Here is a 22257-nt window from a genome sequence, read left to right on the forward strand (position 1 = left end):
GCTTTTAAAGTAACCTTTAAAACAGGCATAATGTTAAAGAAAATAATGATCATCTTCACAGAACTCACTCTTCTATAAAAAGTCAGGTAACAAGCATCACATATTTTAGGCTTGCAAGGCAAACAGCACTGTCGACAATTGTGTAGCCTTAGCAATGAATGCAAATTAAATCCGACTTTATGGACACTCAAATTCGTATTTTATAAAATTTTACATGCCATAGAATCTTTACTTGTTAATTCTTTTTCAACCACCTAAATATATGAAGTATTCTTAATTTATGGGACCTAGGAAACAAAAGTAAGTGATAGGCTGTATTTGGTCTGTGGGCTACAATGTTGCCAAATCCTGATCTTAAATTCAGATTATAAACTGGTAACCATATCTCACAGTTTTTCTTTACTGAAAATTTTTTCGCAGCATATTCTCATTTCACGATTTTTAATCAAGGAAATTTAGTAATATGGATAACCAGTTTGAAACTGAACATTTAGTTCTAAAAAGAAAAATAATTATTTTCTGAAACTATTTCATAAGACTGTTGTAATTAGATGAAAATTATAAATATTACCATTTTTCTTTCCGTTTTCAGATCATGGGCATATCTCATTAATTCACCATATACTCTGTGCGCCATTTCTTCTGCTACTACCTCTCGCTGTCCTGCATAGTCGTTTAACTCATTAAGGATGTTAAAAAAGGCGATACATGAAGTAAACCTGGCAAAACATAAAAAATAATGAGATTTATTTTTGCTTCCATTACCATTTTTTTGGTGAGGTATTTTTGGTGTCTGGATGTTGATAAGCTTAATATACTCAACCTAATCCCAGCTACTGGTTCTATATTAACTACTTATGCAAAGAAAACCTGCATTAAGCTCAAGTTGGACATATTTAAATATCTTTACATAGCCTTTAATTTATAAATAAAGGGATATTTGGGGTCAAAATATAGTAAGAATACTACCTGCAGGCTCTTTTGACATAGTGGAATCTTTAGGTTGCCAAATGACTGGCCTGAGCTTGGGAATCACTGGGTGGATTCCTAGGCTTGGCCGCTGAGCCTGTTGCAGAGATGGTGCGCTTGTTCTCGAGGACAGAACCTGCCAATCATACCACTCAAATGCATCTTGATAGCTGATCTACAGAACTTTGCTATCAGCTCTGGATACAGCTGCCTGTATGCCTGCCCACATCCTGAATGGAAATGTACCATTATGGTTGGCACCAAAGAGGGATAAAGGGGGCAAAAAATAAGGGTAAAAATGTGTGTGAAGGGAAGGAGAGAGACAAAGAAAATTACTGTGTTAAAATGTATACATCTACTTGGAACACACCAAGGAACACTCTTAAACTGAGGGCTCAGACAGGGCTGGCTCCCTTAAGAATGCTAAGAAGCAATAACATATACAAAAAGCTGTTGAATTTAACCTCATTTAATTTCTACAGTTTACAACCACCTGCATATTAAGATCTCCAAAAAGCCCCCTTCCCAAATCTCTTCTTTTACTCAGGATTCAAAAATTATTCCCCTAATTTCACCACTTTTCATTATCCTGAAATGAAGTGTGGGAAAACACCTTTCTGCTGGAGAATAAACAAGGCAAGCCAAATCCTGGTCTAAATTTTACTTAAAAAATCCCACTTTCATTTATTTTTTAAAAAAGAAAAACCCTAACTATTGATTAAGTTCATTAAATTATCTACCCTCAAGATAAATAGTAGCTTCTTTTTTTTTTAATAAATATTGTGATGTTTTTATTAAAACAACTTTAAAGAAAAACTTAATGAGATTATTTTAGTATATTTTACAAAGTAAAAGTTTATATATGATGTCCTGAATACTTTTAATGTGCAATAGCTAACAGGTTAGCTTTACCTTGGCTCTTCATCTTTGGAGGAACGTTTGGGACAGTACTTCTTAACCAGATTTCTAGAAGAAAAAAGTTTTGATTTTATAAACAATACTTTTGAAATAAAAGTTTTTAACCCTAAAAATTGCCAATTCATTAAGGATTTAAGAGAAGACTATTGTATATAAAACACTTAGGGCAACAACATGATCATCTTCAAACATTAACATAATAACACATGATCACTATATTTTGTTCTTAAAATATTAACACTATTTCTGTTTATGGTATTGTAAGTGCAGTTAGATTACGTATAAACTAAAAGGAATTATAGGAAAACAATATTCAGTATATGAAACTGAGTGATGGAACAAAGACACATTTCAAAGATCATCACTTTTGTTTGACAAATCAGATATTTTTAATAGTAACTGAGGCAAAATATATAAACAGATGCTAAGGGGATAAAAGAGCAACTGGCCACCATCCTCTACCGTGCTCCTCCTCTATGGAAATCCCTCCCCATTTTAAGATGTGGGGCCTCTTTTATACTAAAAGGTGCTCGACCAGCAACCACACCCCTGTCCTCTAGCTTGCCTTTCTGTAATCAAATAATCACATTCTAACTTGTGACTACGTGTGCCTAAATCCCCCTCTATCCATAACATTCTTATACTAGAATGCCACCTTATTTCATACATATGAAATAAGTGATATGATAGTACAGAGACTTTGGAGCTGGCTACACTGGGATATATGGGCCTGAATCCTGGCTAAATAATGTTTATATAACCCACAGCAATTTACACTAATTTCTCTGTTCCTCAGATTCCCATATGGTGTCAACAGCGCCTACCCTACAGATTTCTGAGAAGTTACTGAGATAAAACATTGACCACAGTGCTTTACATATAATAGGTTTGCTTTACAATATATGGACCACTAAAGGTGCAGAGTTTTGAAAATGCGTGAGTGCATGTGCACGCCTGTGGAGGACAAGCAGGCTGCTCCCTGCCCTCCACCGTGGCTGAGGCTAGTGGGCCTCCACACTTCTCCTGGAGACTCTTCTGCTTCCATCGCCCATCTTGACCCACAGTGCTTAATGACATCCAGGAGATGCCATGTCCAGATACACTGAATTCAAACTCAGGCTCTCAAGCTTGAATAACAAGCACTTCACCCATTGAACCACCTCTCCAACCTGACAGGCTTTTTGAGGAGTAATTTTGTGTCTACTAAATCAAAAATTAAAAAGATGAGACACGTATTTTTTTTTTAAAAATCTCATGAGATATTTTCCAAAAGTCTAAGAATACAATGGAATGGAAACAAGAAGAAACTAGCCTATCATCATGATTTAACATAATCATTAAATTATTTTCAGAACAAATTAATTCCTCTTATAATTTAGCTTATTGAGTCCACAAATAATTATGTGCTATGTACTAAGAGGGCCTAAAATGAAAGAGACATCTCTGCTCAAGAGATACTTTCTTGAAATAAGACAGCTGCAGAACAGTAATTATGAAGTGTGGCATGGCAAGGGTTAGGATGAAGTACAGAGAAGGTGCTGTGACAAAAAAGAAAAGCTACCACCAATCAAGTGGAGAACTGGGGAAAAGTTCACCACAATCAGCATTACAAAGTCCTAGGACTTACGTGTGATTTTAATCAAAAGATGAGTATTTAAGAAATGATGACATGCTACTCATTTTAGTCTTATTTCTGTTGCTAGGAGAAAACACACTGAAAAATTACTTAGGAGAGAAAGGGTTTATTCAGGTTACAACTGCAGGTCCTGCCAAGTCAGGAACTTGCAGCAGCTAGACAGAGTCCTAATCAAGAGCAAAGGGAGCATGGGGCACAGGCACCATCTCAGCTCTACTAGTACATAGTCTAAGACCCAAGCTCAGGAAACGATGCCACCCACCATGGCCAGGCCTTCTTGCCTCAACTAATGTAAGAAAGACAACCTCTCACAGACAACCCCACAGACCAACCAGATGGCAACAGCCTCTCACTGAGACTCACGTCTCAGGGAATTCCAGATTGTGCCAAGCTGACAATTGAAATTAAACATCACCATTTTCTCCCTACACACACATAATTTTTAAGCAACTGTACAGGTTCATGCACAACATTTTATTAAATACTACTGATCTAGACTGGTGAAATATAGATCTTTCTGAACAGTATTACATGAACAGACTACATAGCTCTCAAAACAGCTTTTTGTAAAGAAAAAAGGCTAAAATTCCCATTTCTCTGACTATTTGTGTAAAGAGCTAAATAAAAATTAGGAAACTGGAAAGCCCTGAGGGGAATTCTAAGTACAATGAGCAAAGAGTAAGAAGCAAGAAGGAAATTCATGAAGAACTCTAAGTGGGCTCTATGTAGATGGCACACCAAAAATGAACCAGACAATGTTTGGCACTAAGGTAGAAAGGATAAAAGGGAACACAGAAAAAAACAAAAAACAAAAAAACAAAAAACCCTAGTCATATTAATGAACACAATTAAGTTCCAGAAACATAACCAAAACTCACTGTAGCACCTAGATTAATTTCACAATTCACCTAAGTCCCAGCAAAGATGCTAAGTGCTCATCATTATTTCAGGTGTTAGAAGAGTCCTAACTATCAAACTAGTAGTTATGCAAAACCTACAGTCATTCTGAAAGGGAACCCAAAAGGGGAAGATATGAGGAAGAGATGACAAATCTAGGAGTTAATTATATAAGCAAATCCAGAGAAACAAAAATAGATAAGTAGCTGCCCAAACCAGGAAAAAGAGGAAATTACTGGGGATGGGTACAAAGTTTATTTTTGTGATGATAAAAATGTTCTAAAATTATAGGGCTCTGGAGATGGCTGAATCCTGAAGTGTTTGCTGTGAAGCATGGAGACCAGAATTTCATCTCAAGCACTTAAGTAAACAGTGGCATGCGGAGCAAGGCACACCTGCAATCCTAGTGCTATGGAGGCAAAGTAAACATCTGAAGCTGCTGGTAGCCAGCAGTCTGTTTAGTCAAATCAGCAAGCTTACTGCAAGATTTTGTCAGAGATGTCTTAAAAAATAAGATGGGAAGCCCTTTAGGACTCAGGCAGAGCCAGCCTGTCATACACAGTGAGTTCCAGGGGAGTCAAAGATACATAGTGAGACGCTGCGTGTGCGCGCACACGCACACGCACACGCACACACACACACACACACACACACAGAGGGAGAGGTCGAGGGAGGATGATTTATTAGAATGACTTACATCGGAGAGAGACAGACACAAATGGTTCTAAAATTATACAAAAAAAGCACTAAATTGTATATTTTTAACATATAAATTCTATCGTATGGGCTATATTTAATAGCCTACTTAGTTATAACAGTTGTTTAAAAAAAAAAGAAAGAAAGAAAGAAATGACTATTTGAGTAGATGCCCACCTGCAATGGGTACCTGAAATTCAGTAACTAGAATTTATCTTCTTTTCAAACCTTGTTCTTTTCTCACATCAATAAAACAACCATCCACCTAGGATCTGAACCAGGAAGGCAAAATTTGGTTATCACTCTCTACATTTTTTCAATATTCCTCCTACTCTTCTCTCTTTTTTTGTTTTGCAGTTCATCAGGATGACATGGCCAATTCTATAAAATGGGCCATGAGTGCTGATCTATTTCCCATCTGAAGCTTGTTCTTGATGCCTGCTGAAGCAACTGTACAAGCCTTGGGATGAGACCAATATGGAAACAGTCTGGATTCCTGAATTACCCTACAGTCTCATGGACTTAAAGCAAACTACATAAGTACAAAATAAACTTTCAGTTAGTTATGTAGTTTCTGGGATTTGGAAGTTGTTATTCTAGTACAAGCTAGTTTGTTTTAAAACATATCTCATTCATATAGCTATGAAGATGGCCACACAGTAAAGTTAAAGAGCATTTATCAATATGATCCAGGCCTTACTAATCCAGGTCAATGAAAGTCAATCCTTAAACTTTTATTTTATTATAATTCTTGGGAAGGATAAGGAGGTGTGGCTCTGATGACAGGATTGATACTATATGAGTCTGAAATCCCTAAGGGGATTTTGGTTTTTGAAAAGGGGCACTAGAAGGAGGGCACACCACATCACCTCAGGCAGACTGCAGGAGTGGAGTACTTACTGGGATGGGATTAGTCACCCTTCCTGAAAAGGGCAGCAGGGGAGGGGGAATCCTTGCAGAGGATCAGTGAAGTTGGCAGAGGAAGTGTGGTTATCTGCACAGCAGGAATGGGTGGTATCTTTGTTACTCTGCCAATTCTGTGATATAAAGCACCATAATCAAGGCAACTTATAAAATAAAACATTTAATTCAGGGCTTAGGGTGGAGAGCTGAGAGCTTACATCTTGATCCACAAATAGGAAACAAGGAAGAAAAGACTAGGAATGGCATGGGTCCTTTGAAACCTCAAAGACAAGCCCCAGGGACAAACCTCTTCCATCAGAGCCACACCTCCTTATCCTTCCCAAACAGATCCACCAACTATGGGCCAAGTACTTAAACATAAAAGATCATGGGAATCATTCTCATTCAAACTGAATGGGGAGTCTAGCTTTCTTGCTAGGGATGGGGCAAGCATGCTTGGGCAGAAGTAAAGGGGTTACCAGCTTTAGTTAGGACTCCTTACCTGAAGAGGGTGTACAGGATGGGGAACATAAAGGCAGACCAGACGTGTTTCTTAGGCAAGTGGCAGAGGTCATGTGGACTTAGTGAAGAATTCTACTAGATCTTCAATGTAGAACTAACACTAAATACCTCTCAAGCTATTCCACAAAATAGAAAAGGAAGGAAGACTTACAAATTCCTTTTACAAAGCCAGTATTACTCTGATAACCATAACCAAATAAATAAAAGAAAATTGCAGGCCAATTATTTTTAATGACCATAGACACAAAAATCCTCAAAATACTTGAAAGCAGACTTTAAGAACACATTAAAAAGATTATCTATCACAATCAAGTCAGCTTCATCTCAGAGTTACATAGATGGTAGATGAGCTACATAGATGATAGATGATTCAACACATAGAAATCAACAAAAATAATCCACCATATAAATAAGATTAAAGCCACATGATCATCTCATTAGTTGTAGAAAAGGCCTTTGACAAAATTCAACATCCTTTTATGATAAGAGTCCTAGAGAGGATAGGGATACAGGGGATATCTCGACATAATAAAGGCAATGTACAAAGAGCATACAGCCAACATCATCCTAAATGGAGAAAAACTCAAAGCATTTCCAATAAAAATCAGGACTAAGACAACGATGTCCACTCTCCCCACTCCTGTTTAACACAATACTGGGCTGGAAGAGTAAGACAAGTGAAGGAGACAACAGGATAGAAGTAGGAAAGAAGGAAGCAAAAGTATTTTTATTTGCAGATAGTACAATTCTATATGAAAAAGATCATAAAGACTATAACAGAAAATTCCTACAGCTAACAACTACATTCAGCAAAGTAGCAGGATATAAAATTAACACAAAAATTCCGTGGTCTACGTATATACAAATGACAAACCTAATGAGAAAGAATTCAAGAAAATAATGTCATTTACAATTACATCTCTGTGTGTATATTCTAAGAGTGTGTGTGTTGTGTGTGTTTTAGAAGAAATCTAACCAAAGACATGAAAGACTTATAAAAATGAATACAAAGACAATGAAAACATAAAGATGGAAGAAGGCCCTCCTATTTTTATGGGTTGGCAGGTTTAATATTGTAAAATGTCTAGTCTACTACAATTTTAAAAATTCAACACAGCCCCATCAAAATTTGAACCCAATTCTTCACAGAAGTTGAAAAAACATTAAATTTCATAGGGGAAAACAAAAACAAAAACCAACAGGATAGCCAAAATCCTGACCAACAAAAAAAGTGGAGGCAGTATCACCATCCAGATGTTATTCCACTACAAGAGTTCTAGCAACGAAAACAGCAGGGTACTGGCATAGCAAGTGGCTCACTGATCAGGAAAGACCTGAGGACCCATATTTAAATCCACACCTCCGTAGCCACCTGAACTTGAAAGAAGCCAATAATAAACACTAGAGGAAAGACAGCACTTTTAGCAAACAGTATTGGTCTCCATATAAAAGGAAACTTGATCCTCATCTCTGACCCTTTGCAGCTCCAAATGGATCAATAACCTCAACAGAAACCTGAAACCCTAACTCTGTAGAAGAGAATGGAGGGAATACACTTGAACTTGCTGGTATGAGAAAGGACTGACTTTCTGAACAAGGGAGCATAGTCATTAGGATTAATAGTTAATAAATGGGACCTCATGAAACTAAAAAGTTAATATACAGCAAAAGGCCCTATCACTTAGATAAAGGAGCAGCCTACAGAACGGGGAAAAAAATCTCTTACCACCTACATCTGACAGTTAAAGTCTAATATATACAAAGAACTCCAAAAATTAAACAGAAATCAAACCCAATTAAAAAGTGAAGCACAGAACTATACAGAGTTCTCAAAAGATGAAATGCAAATGGCTGACAAACATGTTTAAATGTTCAATATACTTAGCCATCAAGAAAATGCAAATGAAATATTCACCCCATTCAGAATGGAGAAGATAACACACACACACACACACACACGCACACGCACACGCACACGCACACTGACTAATGCTGGCATGGATGTGGAAAAGGGGAACTTACTCACTAATGGTAGAAATGCAAACTGGTGTTTCCACTATGGAAATTACTGTTAAGGTTCCTCAAAAAGCAAAAAATAGAACTACCATATAATCCAGCTATAACACTCTTAGATATATACCCCCAAAACTCTGTATGCTACTCGAGAGATATTCACAAAAGCCAGAGAATGCAAAGAGCTAGAGGCTGTCAACTGATGAATAGACACTGAGAATGTGGCACATTAACACAATAAAATATTATTCAATTATTAAGGGAAAAACCTGTAACATGTGTAGTTGAACGAATATAGCTGAAAACAATTGTTTGAGTGAGGTAACCCAGAGCTAGAAACAAACACTGTATGTTTCTCTCATCTCTGCATGCTAGCTTTGAATCTTCAGATATGTATTTGATTTGGAATACCTATAGAGGCCAGGAATTACCTAGGGGTCATGGTAAAGGACTTTCAAGGAAGGAGATAGGACATACAGGCATAAAGAACAGGAAGACTAGGACTGGGGCGGAGTAGGACAGAAGAGGGAATATGGGGTGAGATAATTAACACCAAAGACCTTTTTGAAAAAGTCATATGGAAACCCACTACTGTAGAAGCTTCCTATAGAGCAACAATACCCGACTAGAGACTAAATAATAAAAGGCTCATTGTCAAGAATGGGTTCTTTTCTTTTGGAGTTGTTGGCAGTGAAGTCCCGTAAACCTGCAAATATTATAGACTATTATAGACTATTGCCCTAGATGTTCTTGGTTGCCCGCTGGAGCTTGATAATTAAGATCTTACTGCTGGAAATACTACATAATTGTCATAAAACATGGCCAAATGAAGCTGGCATGCACCTGGAAGCTTCATTCCTACTAGCCAGCTTTCATAGTGCAGCAAGGTGCTATGAAAGCTACTGGAAAAGAAAGAAAAGTAACTATCACAGCCATAAACCCTGCAGGCTACAATAATGACTTTCTTAGCAAGAGATGCCCACAGGTTCAATAGTGGCATAAGCATCATGGGAATGACCTACCAATTTCTGACTGGATTTAAGCACCACTCCATAAGATGAAACTTAAACATGGCATTATTGCTTAGATAATTGCTAGACAGTTCATGGGCCTAGGGGGAAATCTACTGTTATGTTGCTAAAAGGATACAGTACTAAACAAACTCCTAATGATTTATTGCAATACTTATAGATCAATGCATCTCTCAACTCTCATCTAAGAAGTTTCTATTTGCAGTGGATAGCAGTTAACATAAAGACCCACAACTTGCCAAGGGGTAGAGAATAGACTGAAGAATGCTCAGCCTTTAAGACTACACGTAACATGCATATACATGCATCATCTACCGCTAAGAGATCATTGTGGAGACAAGTCAGAAAGACTGCAGTTGATGACAATAAGGAAATCGTGTTTTCTGGACATGGCAGGGCAGGTGCACATATGAACTCACAGTGCTTGAGAAAGAATGTACAAAACCTGTGCTGCCCCAAGCCAGACCAAATCCTAGCACAGAGAGGGAAGTTGGCATAAAATTGGACTGTTAGCTGTGGAGCTATCAGTAACTGTTGGCTTTTGAGAGAGGGAAAGACAAGTTTTCTGAAAGTGTAGTCCCAGTAAGTCAACACTCAGCAGAATATTACACATCTATAAGTATTTGGGCAGCAAAAATGGTCTTGTCTTAAAGTTTTAAGAGGGGAAAAAAGGCACAAATCTGTGTGGATAGAGAATTAGGGAGTAAGATCTGGGAAGAGTTGTGGGAGAGGTGAATACGATCATCACTGCATGAAACTCTAAAAGAACTAATTGTTTTGAAGTTAAAAAAAGCTATACACAGAAATACTACATGGTCTCACTATTTTGCTTCTGGATATTCAAAAACAATGTGAAAGCCAAAAAGAGATATTTGTACACCTACATCCATAGTAATACTTTTCACAATAATTAAAGATGAAAACAATCCAATTCCCAACAAATGAGCAAATAAACAAAATGTGAATGTACAAATAACGAAATAGAGTTTATCCTTTAAAAGGAAGAAAATAGGGGTGTACCATAGCTTAGGTAGCAACACCATCTCTTTTCTGGTCTGACAAATGTCCACACCTCCTCCAGGAGCCAATGGCAAGTCAGCAAGCCCCTGTTCCTTAGTAGCCACCTAAGAGCAGGATCTAGGGATAAACTGTGCCAACATGATGGAGAAATGCAACAGAACTTGGTAGGGTGTGCTTGTCGGGCACTGAAGAAATGTTCTATAGAAAGATGGCAGTGCAGCACCCATCAAGGAGGGGTACACAAGTACAACTCACTTGGCACCGCATCGTGGAGGTGATCTTTGTTATGTGACACAAACCTAACATTTCATCTGGCCACAATTCTGTTCAGATTTAATTACAAGACAGGACTGTGCACTCAGCGATCATTCAAAGATAAGAACTGCAGCCTAATTCTAAATACTAGAGACCAAACTTGCTAAACAACAGTCCATTCTGAATCTTCATCCTCTATTACTAGTTGGTGGTTAAGAACTAATAAACCAGCTTATGTTTCTATCTCTTTTCTTTTTTTTTTTTAAAGATTTATTTATTTATTATATGTAAGTACACTATAGCTGCTTTCAGACATAAGAGGGAGGCAGATCTCATTACAGAGTGTTGTGAGCCATCATATGGTTGCTGGAATTTGAACTCAGGACCTTTGGAAGAATAGTCAGTGCTCTTAACCGCTGAGCCATCTCTCCAGCCCTCTATCTCTTTTCTATTCCATACTTCTGTACCTGTTTTCCCCATCTATTAAAAAAAATTAATGTTGGAGATATATATTTTTAAAAAGAAAGCATTACAGCATGAATAGTGCTAATATAATATCATGATTTATGCCAACATGATAGCATAAATGTATCATTAAGAACATTATCATAAATAAAATAAACAATGAGCAAAATAACAAATGTCTGTAAAGTACCAAGAGTATTCAAATTCATAGAAAGATAAATAGAAAGGTAGTTGTCAGGGGTTAAAGGAAGTTATTGATTGAGAAGCTATTATTTAATGGATACAATACTTCTCTTCTGAATAAGAGTTATGGAGATGGATGATGGAGATAGTTACACAGCCATGTGAATGTACCTAATGTCAACACATTATACCTTTTAAATGGTTAACATGGCCAATTTTAATAGATTATTTTATTTCAGTTTTTAATACTAAAAAATAGGCTATTACTTCACTCATTACTATGTAATACTAGAACAAAGTGTGAATATACATACTGTTTTAAAAAGACATGCTTCAGTCTCAATGATTATACCTATGCTAGTGACAGATGCTAAGTAGACAGATAATGAAAAAAATAGAAGCTTTAAATATTGATGCCTGAAGAACTCGAGGAAAGAAAAAAATAATCAAAGGAGCTCCAAGATATGAAGGTACACAAATGGTCTTTCATACTTTTTATACCCCAGCCCCTAGGGTTTTGTTTTGTTTTGCTGGTTTTTGTTCTTTGTGTTTTGTTTTTGTTTTTCCAGACAGGGTTTCTCTGTGTAGCCCTGGCTATCCTGGAACTCACTCTATAGACCAGGCTGGCCTCAAACTCAGAAATCCGCCTGCTTCTGCCTCCCAAGTGCTGGGATTAAAGGCATGTGCCACCGCCGCCCAGCAGCCCCTAGTTTTATCTTCAGCATTTCAAGAATATAGTACACATAAAATATGGATGAATGTGAGCTATACATGTAGGTATACCAACCCCACAGTCTATACTCAAAGAATGTTAGCAATGTGTCATTACTGTTGTATGATAAGTGTTAACAATGAGGCTTTTTAGGAAACAGTAGATCTTTTAGAAGGATATTTATTTTCAAGTAAGTTAAAAATAGACAAAAAAATTTTTTTATCTGTTCAATTTAGACTGAGAAACAAACTGATACCACAGACTTAAGTATTATGTTTTCCAGATAAACTCTGCTAAGAAATTTGATCATTTGTTTTCATTGTGAACTTAGATTTGGAGACCAAATGGGAGCCATCAAGCTCAGTACTTGAGTTACAGGTCCTGGGGTGACTCCCAGAAGAGGGTAAAGGACTAAGTAAAGGACACACGACTGACACTACGAAAAACCAAACTATTTTTTTTTTCAGTTTACTGTTTAAACAATGAGGTCCTTAAATAGTGAGAATTTCACCAGGAAGACATTCAACCCAACAGGTTTGAGTTTATTTTGTTCTTAAAAGGCTATATGCTGTACATAACTAAGTTCTGTTTAGATCATTTAGTCTAAGTAAACACTTTATATAACAGGAATATGACCTGCAGTTCTTACTAAAGTAGATGGGCCTGACCTTATTAGAAAAATGACAAGTGTTTATTGAATCATTCCACAAAAATACATGGTGGAAGGCTAGTATACATGTACTCTGTATGTGCTAAAACCTCAACAGTTACAGAAATCAAACTCTTGTGAAGATTAAATGAGACAGCAATTTAATCTCACTGAAAATAACACAGTTCAGTTGTTACAATCCAACTAGCTTAGCAATTGGCTGATAATTAAACTAAAAGGCAGCCATCTTACGTACAACAGTACAAAGGATTAAAGGGAGCTCCAAGGCACACAAAAACATAAGAACAGGAACAGAAGGTAATGATCAAAACAACAAACAGCCATGGTGATAGCCACATGAGACCCAACTACACATATCAAGATGCAGTTACAAGACACCGAAGAAAACCCTTCTTCTGATAAGGCATCAAGAGAAAATTAACAGAATTGAAGAGAAACTTGAAGGGGAAAAATCAGAGGAAACTAAAGTAATATGCCATCTGTAGTTTATAACAGATTACAGAATCCAAAGGAAAGAGTATTTACTCAAATAGAGAGAGAGAGCACTTTCTAAATGAGGTTTAAAACCCTCAGATAATCAGGCTTCTTGAAATGCCACTTGTTTTTAATGAAACTTCATTAATGAGAAAAACATTTTCTTAAAAGGAAGGACTTCTAAACTGTACAGTTAGTGCTTTCTTTTTTTCTTTTTCTTTTTTTTAACCTCAACTTTATAGAAAAATAAACAGCCGAAACCTAAATGTAGAAATTGTATTTTCTGCAAAGCTTCTGTAAGGCTAAAGACACCGTCAATAAGACAAAAAGACCACCAACAGATTGGGAAAGGATCTTTACCTATCCTAAATCAGATAGGGGACTAATATCCAATATATATAAAGAACTCAAGAAGGTGGACTCCAGAAAGTCAAATAACCCCATTAAAAATGGGGCTCAGAGCTAAACAAAGAATTCTCACCTGAGGAATACCGAATGGCTGAGAAGCACCTGAAAAAATGTTCAGCATCCTTAATCATCAGGGAAATGCAAATCAAAACAACCCTGAGATTCCACCTCACATCAGTCAGAATGGCAAAGATTAAAAATTCAGGTGACAGCAGATGCTGGTGAGGATGTGGGGAAAGAGGAATGCTCCTCCATTCCTTTTGGGATTGCAAGCTTGTACAACCACTCTGGAAATCAGTCTGGCAGTTCCTCAGAAAATTGGACATAGTAGTACTACAGGAGGATCCCGAAATACCTCTCCTGGGCATATATCCAGAAGATGTTCCATCCAATAAGGACACATGCTCCACTATGTTCACAGCAGCCTTATTTATAATAGCCAGAAGCTGGAAAGAACCCAGATGCCCCTCAACAGAGGAATGGATACAGAAAATGTGGTACATTTACAAAATGGAGTACTACTCAGCTATTAAAAAGAATGAATTCATGAAATTCCTAGGCAAATGGATGGACCTGGAGGGCATCATCCTGAGTAAGGTAACACAATCACAAAAGAACTCACATGATATATACTCACTGATAAGTGGATATTAGCCCAGAAACTTAGGATACCCAAGATATAAGATACAATTTGCTAAACCCATGAAACTCAAGAAGAATGAAGACCAAGGTGTGGACACCCATGGAAGGAGTTAAAGACAAAGTTTGGAGATGAGACGAAAGGATGGACCATCTAGAGACTGTCATATCTGGGGATCCATCCCATAATCAGCCTCCAAACGCTTACACCATTGCATACAATAGCAAGATTTTGTTGAAAGGACCCTGATATAGCTGTCTCTTGTGAGGCTATGCTGGGGCCTAGCAAACACAGAAGTGGATGCTCACAGTTAGCTATTGGATGGAACACAGAGCCCCCAATGAAGGAGCTAGAGAAAGTACCCAAGGAGCTAAAGGGATCTGCAACCCTATAGGTGGATCAACAATATGAACTAACCAGTNCCCGCCGGAGCTCGTGTCTCTAGCTGCATATGTATCAGAAGATGGCCTAGACGGCCATCAGTGGAAAGAGAGGCCCATTGGTCATGCAAACTGTATATGCCTAACTACAGGGGAATACCAGGGCCAAGAATGGGGGGGGGGGGGGGGGGGGGGGGGGGGGGGGGGGGGGGGCGGGGGGGAGAGTAGGGGGGAGGATGTGGGGGACTTTTGGGATAGCATTGGAAATGTAAATGAAGAAAATACCTAATTAAAAAAAAGAAAAGAAAAAGAAATTGTATTTTCTTCTTCCCTTTGAGACGGGGTCTCACTATGAAGCCCTGCCTGGCCTGAAACTCAATGATGCTCCTGTCTCTGTATCTCAGGAGCTTGGATTAAAGGGATGTACCACACCATGCTTAATAGTCTAGTTTATATTTTCATGAAATTTCTACAATTATTACTATGCTATATTTATAAGGATCTGTTAGTTGGAAAAAGTGTGTTACTCTGTTTTGGGATAACTTATTATATTATGACGCAAAGTCTTTATAAAGATGTAGTGTGCACTGGCTATGTGGTGGTAGTAGTGAAGAAATCAACAGAACTAGTGAATCTTGTAATGGTGAGATGCAATATAATGCAATACCCAGGGGCCCACATTCAGCAGCAACAAATAACATGCAAGTAGCTTCCATTTCCAAATCTATAAACTACTACTGAAATCTCAATTTCTTAAAGGGAAGTGTGTTAATAAGAATCATGAAAGCTCGGCAGATAGTGACGTACACCTGGAATCCCAGTACTCAGTAGGCAGAGGCAGAGACAAGTGGATCTCTGTAAGTTTGAGGCTAGCCTGGTCTATAGAGTGAGTTCCAGGTCAGCCAGGGCTACACAGAGAGGTCCTGTCCCTAATTCCCCTGCCCCTACCACAAAAGCATGGCAGATATTACTGAGAAATTAAGTGCTATAGTAAGGATTGAGTAAATATTAAAAATAAAAATGGCTTGTTCAGAACAAACAAACCCTTCCCATTATGGATTTTATATTTTACTATAGGGGTTATATCCTTCAATTAAGAAGCAGGAATTATTTAATAAAATCATTCAGTGGTTCAACTCAGGTAGAGATATGTATTGAGGCACACTGGCTGACTAGAGACTGACTGACAGTAACTACTGAGTTTTTTTAGAATCAATTCTATACAGGTAATATACATATAGCTGGGCATGGTGACACATACTTGTCATCTCACAGGGCTACACATCAAAACCTTGTCTAACAAGGAGGGGGTGGTAGCCTACAAGGCAATAAGACAGTCATACAAACAGCAAACCAAAAAATTAATTTCTACTTTCAGAAAGTCAGTATAAAAATGGGCTCCCTGAGTTCTTCTGAGTTTAAACAGGATGACATGCTAATGGCAAATTCTGATAAAAGAATGTAAAGTGTATACGCTTACCCTCAAAGCTTTACCTATGTAAACTAATAACCTTATAGCAGTGATGCATATAATACCAAACTCCAGTATAGGTAGAGATCAGTGCATCATCAAAGGTCATAAGATTCTAAGTTAGACAGAAATAATCACTCATTCATTCAATGTATACTTCCTCAGCTAGGCTATCTGACTTGGCATGTAAATACAAATGCACATATACAATATCAGATCAAAGGGAAACTCAAAGAGATTTCTAGGAGACTAGTTTATAGGCTCCTTGCCTTCCAGTACAGTTGCTTCCAGTATCCCACACCATCATACTTGCATGTTCTAATATGGAGGCTGGGGCATATAAGATTACAAAGCTATACAAGATTACAAAGCTATACTTCTATGATAGAACATAATACTTCAATTATTTTTACTAAAAGAGAAAACAGTATATTCTTATTGTGCATACACACTTAAGAGATTTTAATTAATTCCTGCCATATATATAATACAGATTTATTAAAATCAGTGGACTGAAGATAAACTTACTGGCAGAGTTTGCACAGCATGCATAGGTATCGTGTTTGAACCCTGCATACACATACATACACACATTGACTGACTTCAGTTGGTTGTCTGTCTCTTGTCTTAGTCAAGGTTTCTATTGATATAACAAAGCACCATGATCAAAAAGCAAATTGGGGAGGCAAGTGTATATTTGTCTTACACTTCCAGATCTATAAACAGCACTTCACTGGAGGAAGTTAGGACAGGAACTCAAGCAGTGCTGGACCCTGGAGGCAGAAGCTGATGCAGACAGAGGCCATGGAGGGATGCTGCTTACTGGCTTGCTTCCCCTGGCTTGTTCAGCCTGCCTTCTTAAAGAACCCAAGAATACCAGCCAGTGGATGGCACCACCAACAAGGGGGTACGGGAAGGGTCTTCCTGCATTGATCATTAATTGAAAATGCCTTACAGCTGGATCTCATGGAGGCATTTCCTCAACTGAAGCTCCTTCCTCTCTGATGACTCTAGCTTGTGTCAAGTTCACACACAAAACCACCCAATACAAAAATCAGTAAATCAAATACTCTCTAACCATTATTTAGCATGACTCAAAACGGATATCAACTTTCTTTGATCAGACACTTTATTTTCTATACTTATATTTACACTGATCCCTCATACCAATCAATATCCAACACCAAAATACAGTTAAACCTAAACTATCAAAACACATGAACATCTGGGAGAGGTGCCATGCCCCTTTAACTCCAGCACTCCAGAACCAAAGGTGAGCAGATTCTCTGTGAATCAGAAGCCAGCCTGGTTACATAGTGAGTTCCAGGCCAGCCAGAGCTACAGTGAGATCTGTCTCAAAAAAAAAAAAAATGTAAAAAAAGAACATAGGAAAGAATTTTAAAAGGGGGTAGGGGGGGGAGATAATGGGAGGTAGACACAGGATGCCTTGGTATCAGAGATGTTTTAAATCATTTAGTCTTACAATGTATTTAAACTGGAGCAGGGCATGACAATACATGACTGTATCGTCTTGGGAGGCTAAGACAGGAAGAAGGGTGGTGAGTGAGAAGCCAAATTGGCTAAGTATCAAGACACTGTGCCCAGTCTCCCTCTGGGGAAAAGTAGGAGAAATATTTAATAACCTGAATACAGTAATTATAAAGGGACAGAGTAGTACCTCACCAAGCAGCGTTATTCTCTTCCTATACATGAAATCAACCTCTGGAACAAAAGTAGGAGGAGCCAGCTAAAAGAGGAAAGAAACAAGGCAAGCCTCTTCCCTTTGAACACCACCACCACCACCACCACCACCACACTATAAACAGCACCTGACAATTCAATCATTTACCAGTCATTCATCCAAAGCAGCAAATCTCCATGGAGGAAGAGGGAAGGAGTAGATGGCTTCAAATTAAGCATGCCTCCTCCCAAGTCTCCTCCCAAACACCTGAACATTAACCCACAGCCCTGCTACCCAGAGTCTGTTAGGATGGAAATGTGCCAGATTCCTTTAAAGAGGCAAATCCTCACACAGAATGGACATGACAAGTCCCATTCTGCCCTATAAAATTAGATTTTTCCACAAATAATTAGGAGTTCTAGCCACCCTGTTTCAATACAGTACAATAGCCTTCCTCCCTTGCAAGTAAGTGAAGCAATAGTTACCAGTCTTACAACACCAGCAAAGAAGCCTGCAACTTAATTAGGTGATTCAGTCCTGTTACTCTAGCAAAACTGAATCTATCATAACCTCTGAGATCTGGGTGTTACCCTGGGTAATTAAGATATACTAGGTTGTCTAAGTTTTATCTTATAAATTGCCAATTTTTTGTTTTGCAATTTGTAATAGCACTCTTTCCAAGTATACCACCACTTTGCTTAGTTTTAAATTACCCAAGTTATACAGTCACTGAAAATTATACCACAAAAATGTCTAAAGTAAAAATAGTCTCGTTCCCTTTCCACCTTCCTGCTCCCAGTCCACAAGAGCAACAACTGGAAACACTTGGAATTGTACAGCTCTCAGGATACATGAAATTTCAAAACTTTACCTAATTATACATACAAATTCAAGCAAGCAGTAAGAGCTACATCCTGCAACATGTTTTTCATACGGATGGACTGAATATGAACAATCTTCTAAGTTTAAATAAGCTGGTATATCTGGTTGTTTAAACTGGATACATACAATAATATTTTTCATCATTCATATGTTGGTAGGTATTTCTAGAAGGGAATCCTACTTTTTCAGCAATGATAATTTTGTGCATACATATTTATGTGTTTCCTACAAAACAGTTCAGAAATTAAAACGCTGAATTGTATTTTGAGGCACCCTGTCCAATGCCGTCTTCTTGAAAGAAAGAGAAAAGGTGACTAACTTTCCCTGAGGACCCAGCATTCTTAGGTTTTCATTTTGTTGTTGGGGATACTCTGGAGGCTCCAGAGGTAGGTAGCTCTGTTTCTTCCTAAACTGACCTAGTTTCTTTGTATTTTTAATCGTTTATCATTTGTCATTTATGTATGTCTTCAATTCACTTGTACTGGAAACTCAAAGCTATAAATTTCTTTTATTAGAATTGAGAACACATTCAAAATCAGATAAGAGAGCTGGAGAGACTGCTCAGTGGTTAAGAGCACCGGCTGCTCTTCAAAGGACTGGGTTTAACTCCCAGATCCAACATGCCAGTTGACAACTGTCTGTATCCAATTCCAGGAGATCTAATGCCCTTTTCTGGCTTCCCTGGGCACTGGGCATACACATGGTACAGAGATATAAATGTAGGCAAAACACTCATAAGCATAATAAAATAAATGCATTTTTAATAAAGCAGACATTTTAATTTGCATGAGTAAACTCTTCATGTTAACCTCCCAGTGGCCCTGCATGTTTAAGATTCCCATATAATAATTTTTGATGCATTTTTAATAAAGCAGACCTTTTAATTTGCATGAGTAAACTCTTCATGTTAACCTCCCAGTGGCCCTGCATGTTTAAGATTCCCATATAATAATTTTTGAACAGATAAATTGTCATTAATGTTATTAATAAAATATTGACAAGCTCCCTATTCGTATTCTTATATGAAAAGTACCTTAAGAAAAACCAGAAGAGAACAATCAGGAAACTAATATAGTATCAGTTTCCATAAATATCACAATAGTTTAAAAAAAGTTTTACATATCATCCACTCATTATACTAGTCCTTTGTCATCCTGCACACAGTGAGTTGGCTACAAGGACATTAATTGACTTTTCACTATCTCCTCTTCTTCCTGAGTCTACTGCCGTTAGCCAGCTTTCCTCTACCATTACCTAGAAGTCAATCCAACATCATCATTTCAAAAATACATTACACAAAATAAACATACAACCTAACCTGAGTCAGAATCACAAAAGGAAATCTTATTAGAATATCTACAAAAACAGTGGAAGTGTGGTGGCGAAAGCATTTAATCCCAGCACTCGCAAGGCAGAGGCAGGCAGATTTCTGTGCGTTCAAGGCCAGGCAGAGCTACAAACTGAGATTGTGTCTTGAAAAAAACTAAAATAAACTAAAGGTGGCGGAGAGACATCTCCCCTTTCTCCTCCTTCCTCCATCCTTCCACTCCCCCCTCTTCCTTCTCTCCTCTCTCAAAGGTACAACAGAGAAGAGAGTCAGTCTGGGATTCAGAGTGGGAAGATGAAGTCTAGAGGTGACGGGGTAGAAAGGAGGGTGCTGAAAGAACCCACACACAAAGAAACAAGGAGCAGTTCATTTCATCCCGAACGGAAATGTGTCCAGACTTTTCAACCACGCATGCCTAATTCATGTTGGGACTTTGTCCTCTGCAATCTGAAGTACCCGGACTCCTAGCTAAAACTTCACAGGATGCTCTTCAAACTTCAAGCATTATTTTTATTAAGTTCCTTGATAAACTGTCATTAATTTCAATGATAATGTTTCTATTTCAACAAAAGCTTAAGATAAGTTCCATCAAATTTAAGATTTAAAAACTCCCCTTCAAATATTTTAACGTATATAGGAAGAAGTTAAGCTCAACACAAACTCTATTTTGAAGACTTGGAAATTCTCAGGTTAGTACATTAGGAAGAATTCTAAAACAAATATCAATAGTAGTAAAAGTATAAAATACTGAATTATACCTCATGTCATGTTTGTTTAATCATCAAACCCCTTTATTTAAAGGCTTGCAGGTAGAAGGTAGAAAAGGGGCGAAAGTCAGCAGGCTCTGGCTGCTTAGGCGGGTTCCCCTTTGCTCTGAGATTTAAGGATTTTAAGTGTCTTTCTACAATCAAACCGACTTATGATCTAGGTAGTCAATACTCCCCACAGCACGAGGCAATGGTTATCTAACTTAACCATCAGTCCTCTAACTCAACCACTATGGCTAGAGCTCATGGTTTAACCCGTACAATACTATTTGCTTTTAACATTGAGCTGTTTAAATGTGTAACTTCATTGCTAAGAAGTGAGAAGTAAATCGACTTACCTCAATTGTTTCGCATAGTTCTGCTCAATTTCAATTCTCTCTTTAACAAACTTGGCGTATCTTTCCAAGAAGTCAATTCCCCATTGGGTATGCTTATCTAAGCTGTCGAACTGATCCTAGAAAATGAAAGCAAGAACAGGCTCAACAAGCTTCAAATTGTTGCCACAAATATTTTAAGCAGTTTCTGATATTTGTACAGAAGTAATTAAGTGTAAAGTATAAAGGGAAGCCCTGGTCCCTCCCACATTCCCCTAAACCAGGACAAGTGTGGAGGACTGCCACTGGTGTGCAACTGCAGCTCTTCCCTGGGCAATCCTTTCCAGATTTTGTTCTTGTCAAGTCTCTACAATCACATAAGCCAATTATTTGTAAGAATCTATTTAGAGTGGTTATCACTCCCCACACCCTGTGCACTGAGGGCTAGTGCCAGACTCGAACAGAGAAGCAGCAGATCTCCAAAGCTGTAGAATGGCCCGCACACCCTGTTTCAAGAACTGGAAGGAAGAGGCAAAGGAAACAACTGTAAAGGCAAACTCAGGAAACCAAAGAAATGGAGCAGGCAAAGAATGGAAAGGGAGGTTGTCTTTTGGGAGGAGAAAGTCATCAGGCTACAGGAAACAACAAACAAGCTCACTCACCAATTGCTCCTGACTTATATGGGCCACACAAGCAGATGAATGGTAAGAGAATGTATTCATGGTGGTGTGCTGAGGAACTTGCCTAGCACCCTTACATGGGAGCTGACCAAACACCAGCACAATGGTTCATGCCTTGGCTGTTCTCACTTTCTATGAGCTCAGGAAAGGTAGTATCTACCCTTTTCCTTTTCCCTGGACTCTCCCGATCCACGTACTATGGAACTATCTTACTGTCACTGTCAAGTGAGTCCTGTGCTCCCAGTTCCTAGGTGCCCATGACCTTTGCTCACAGTCCAAATTCTATTGATAGAAGAGCTTTATCCGCCGGGCAGTGGGGGTGCACGCCTTTAATCCCAGCACT

General features: G+C 38.1%; 1 protein-coding gene across 4 annotated transcripts in view; it reads right to left on the reverse strand.

The window, feature by feature from the left end:
• Positions 1-22257, reverse strand: part of Fnbp1l (formin binding protein 1 like) — an 83803-nt gene that overhangs the window by 30320 nt on the left and 31226 nt on the right. For all 4 annotated transcript variants that reach the window (XM_029475133.1, XM_029475134.1, XM_029475132.1 and 1 more), the window contains exons 2-4: positions 21259-21374; positions 1882-1935; positions 572-719 (exon numbers count right to left, since the gene is read on the reverse strand). In XM_029475133.1, coding sequence (XP_029330993.1) covers positions 572-719; positions 1882-1935; positions 21259-21374 — 318 coding nt within the window. The remainder of the gene's footprint in view (positions 1-571; positions 720-1881; positions 1936-21258; positions 21375-22257) is intronic.

Source organism: Mus caroli, chromosome 3 (genome assembly GCF_900094665.2).
Source record: "Mus caroli chromosome 3, CAROLI_EIJ_v1.1, whole genome shotgun sequence".
Lineage (NCBI taxonomy): Eukaryota > Metazoa > Chordata > Mammalia > Rodentia > Muridae > Mus > Mus caroli.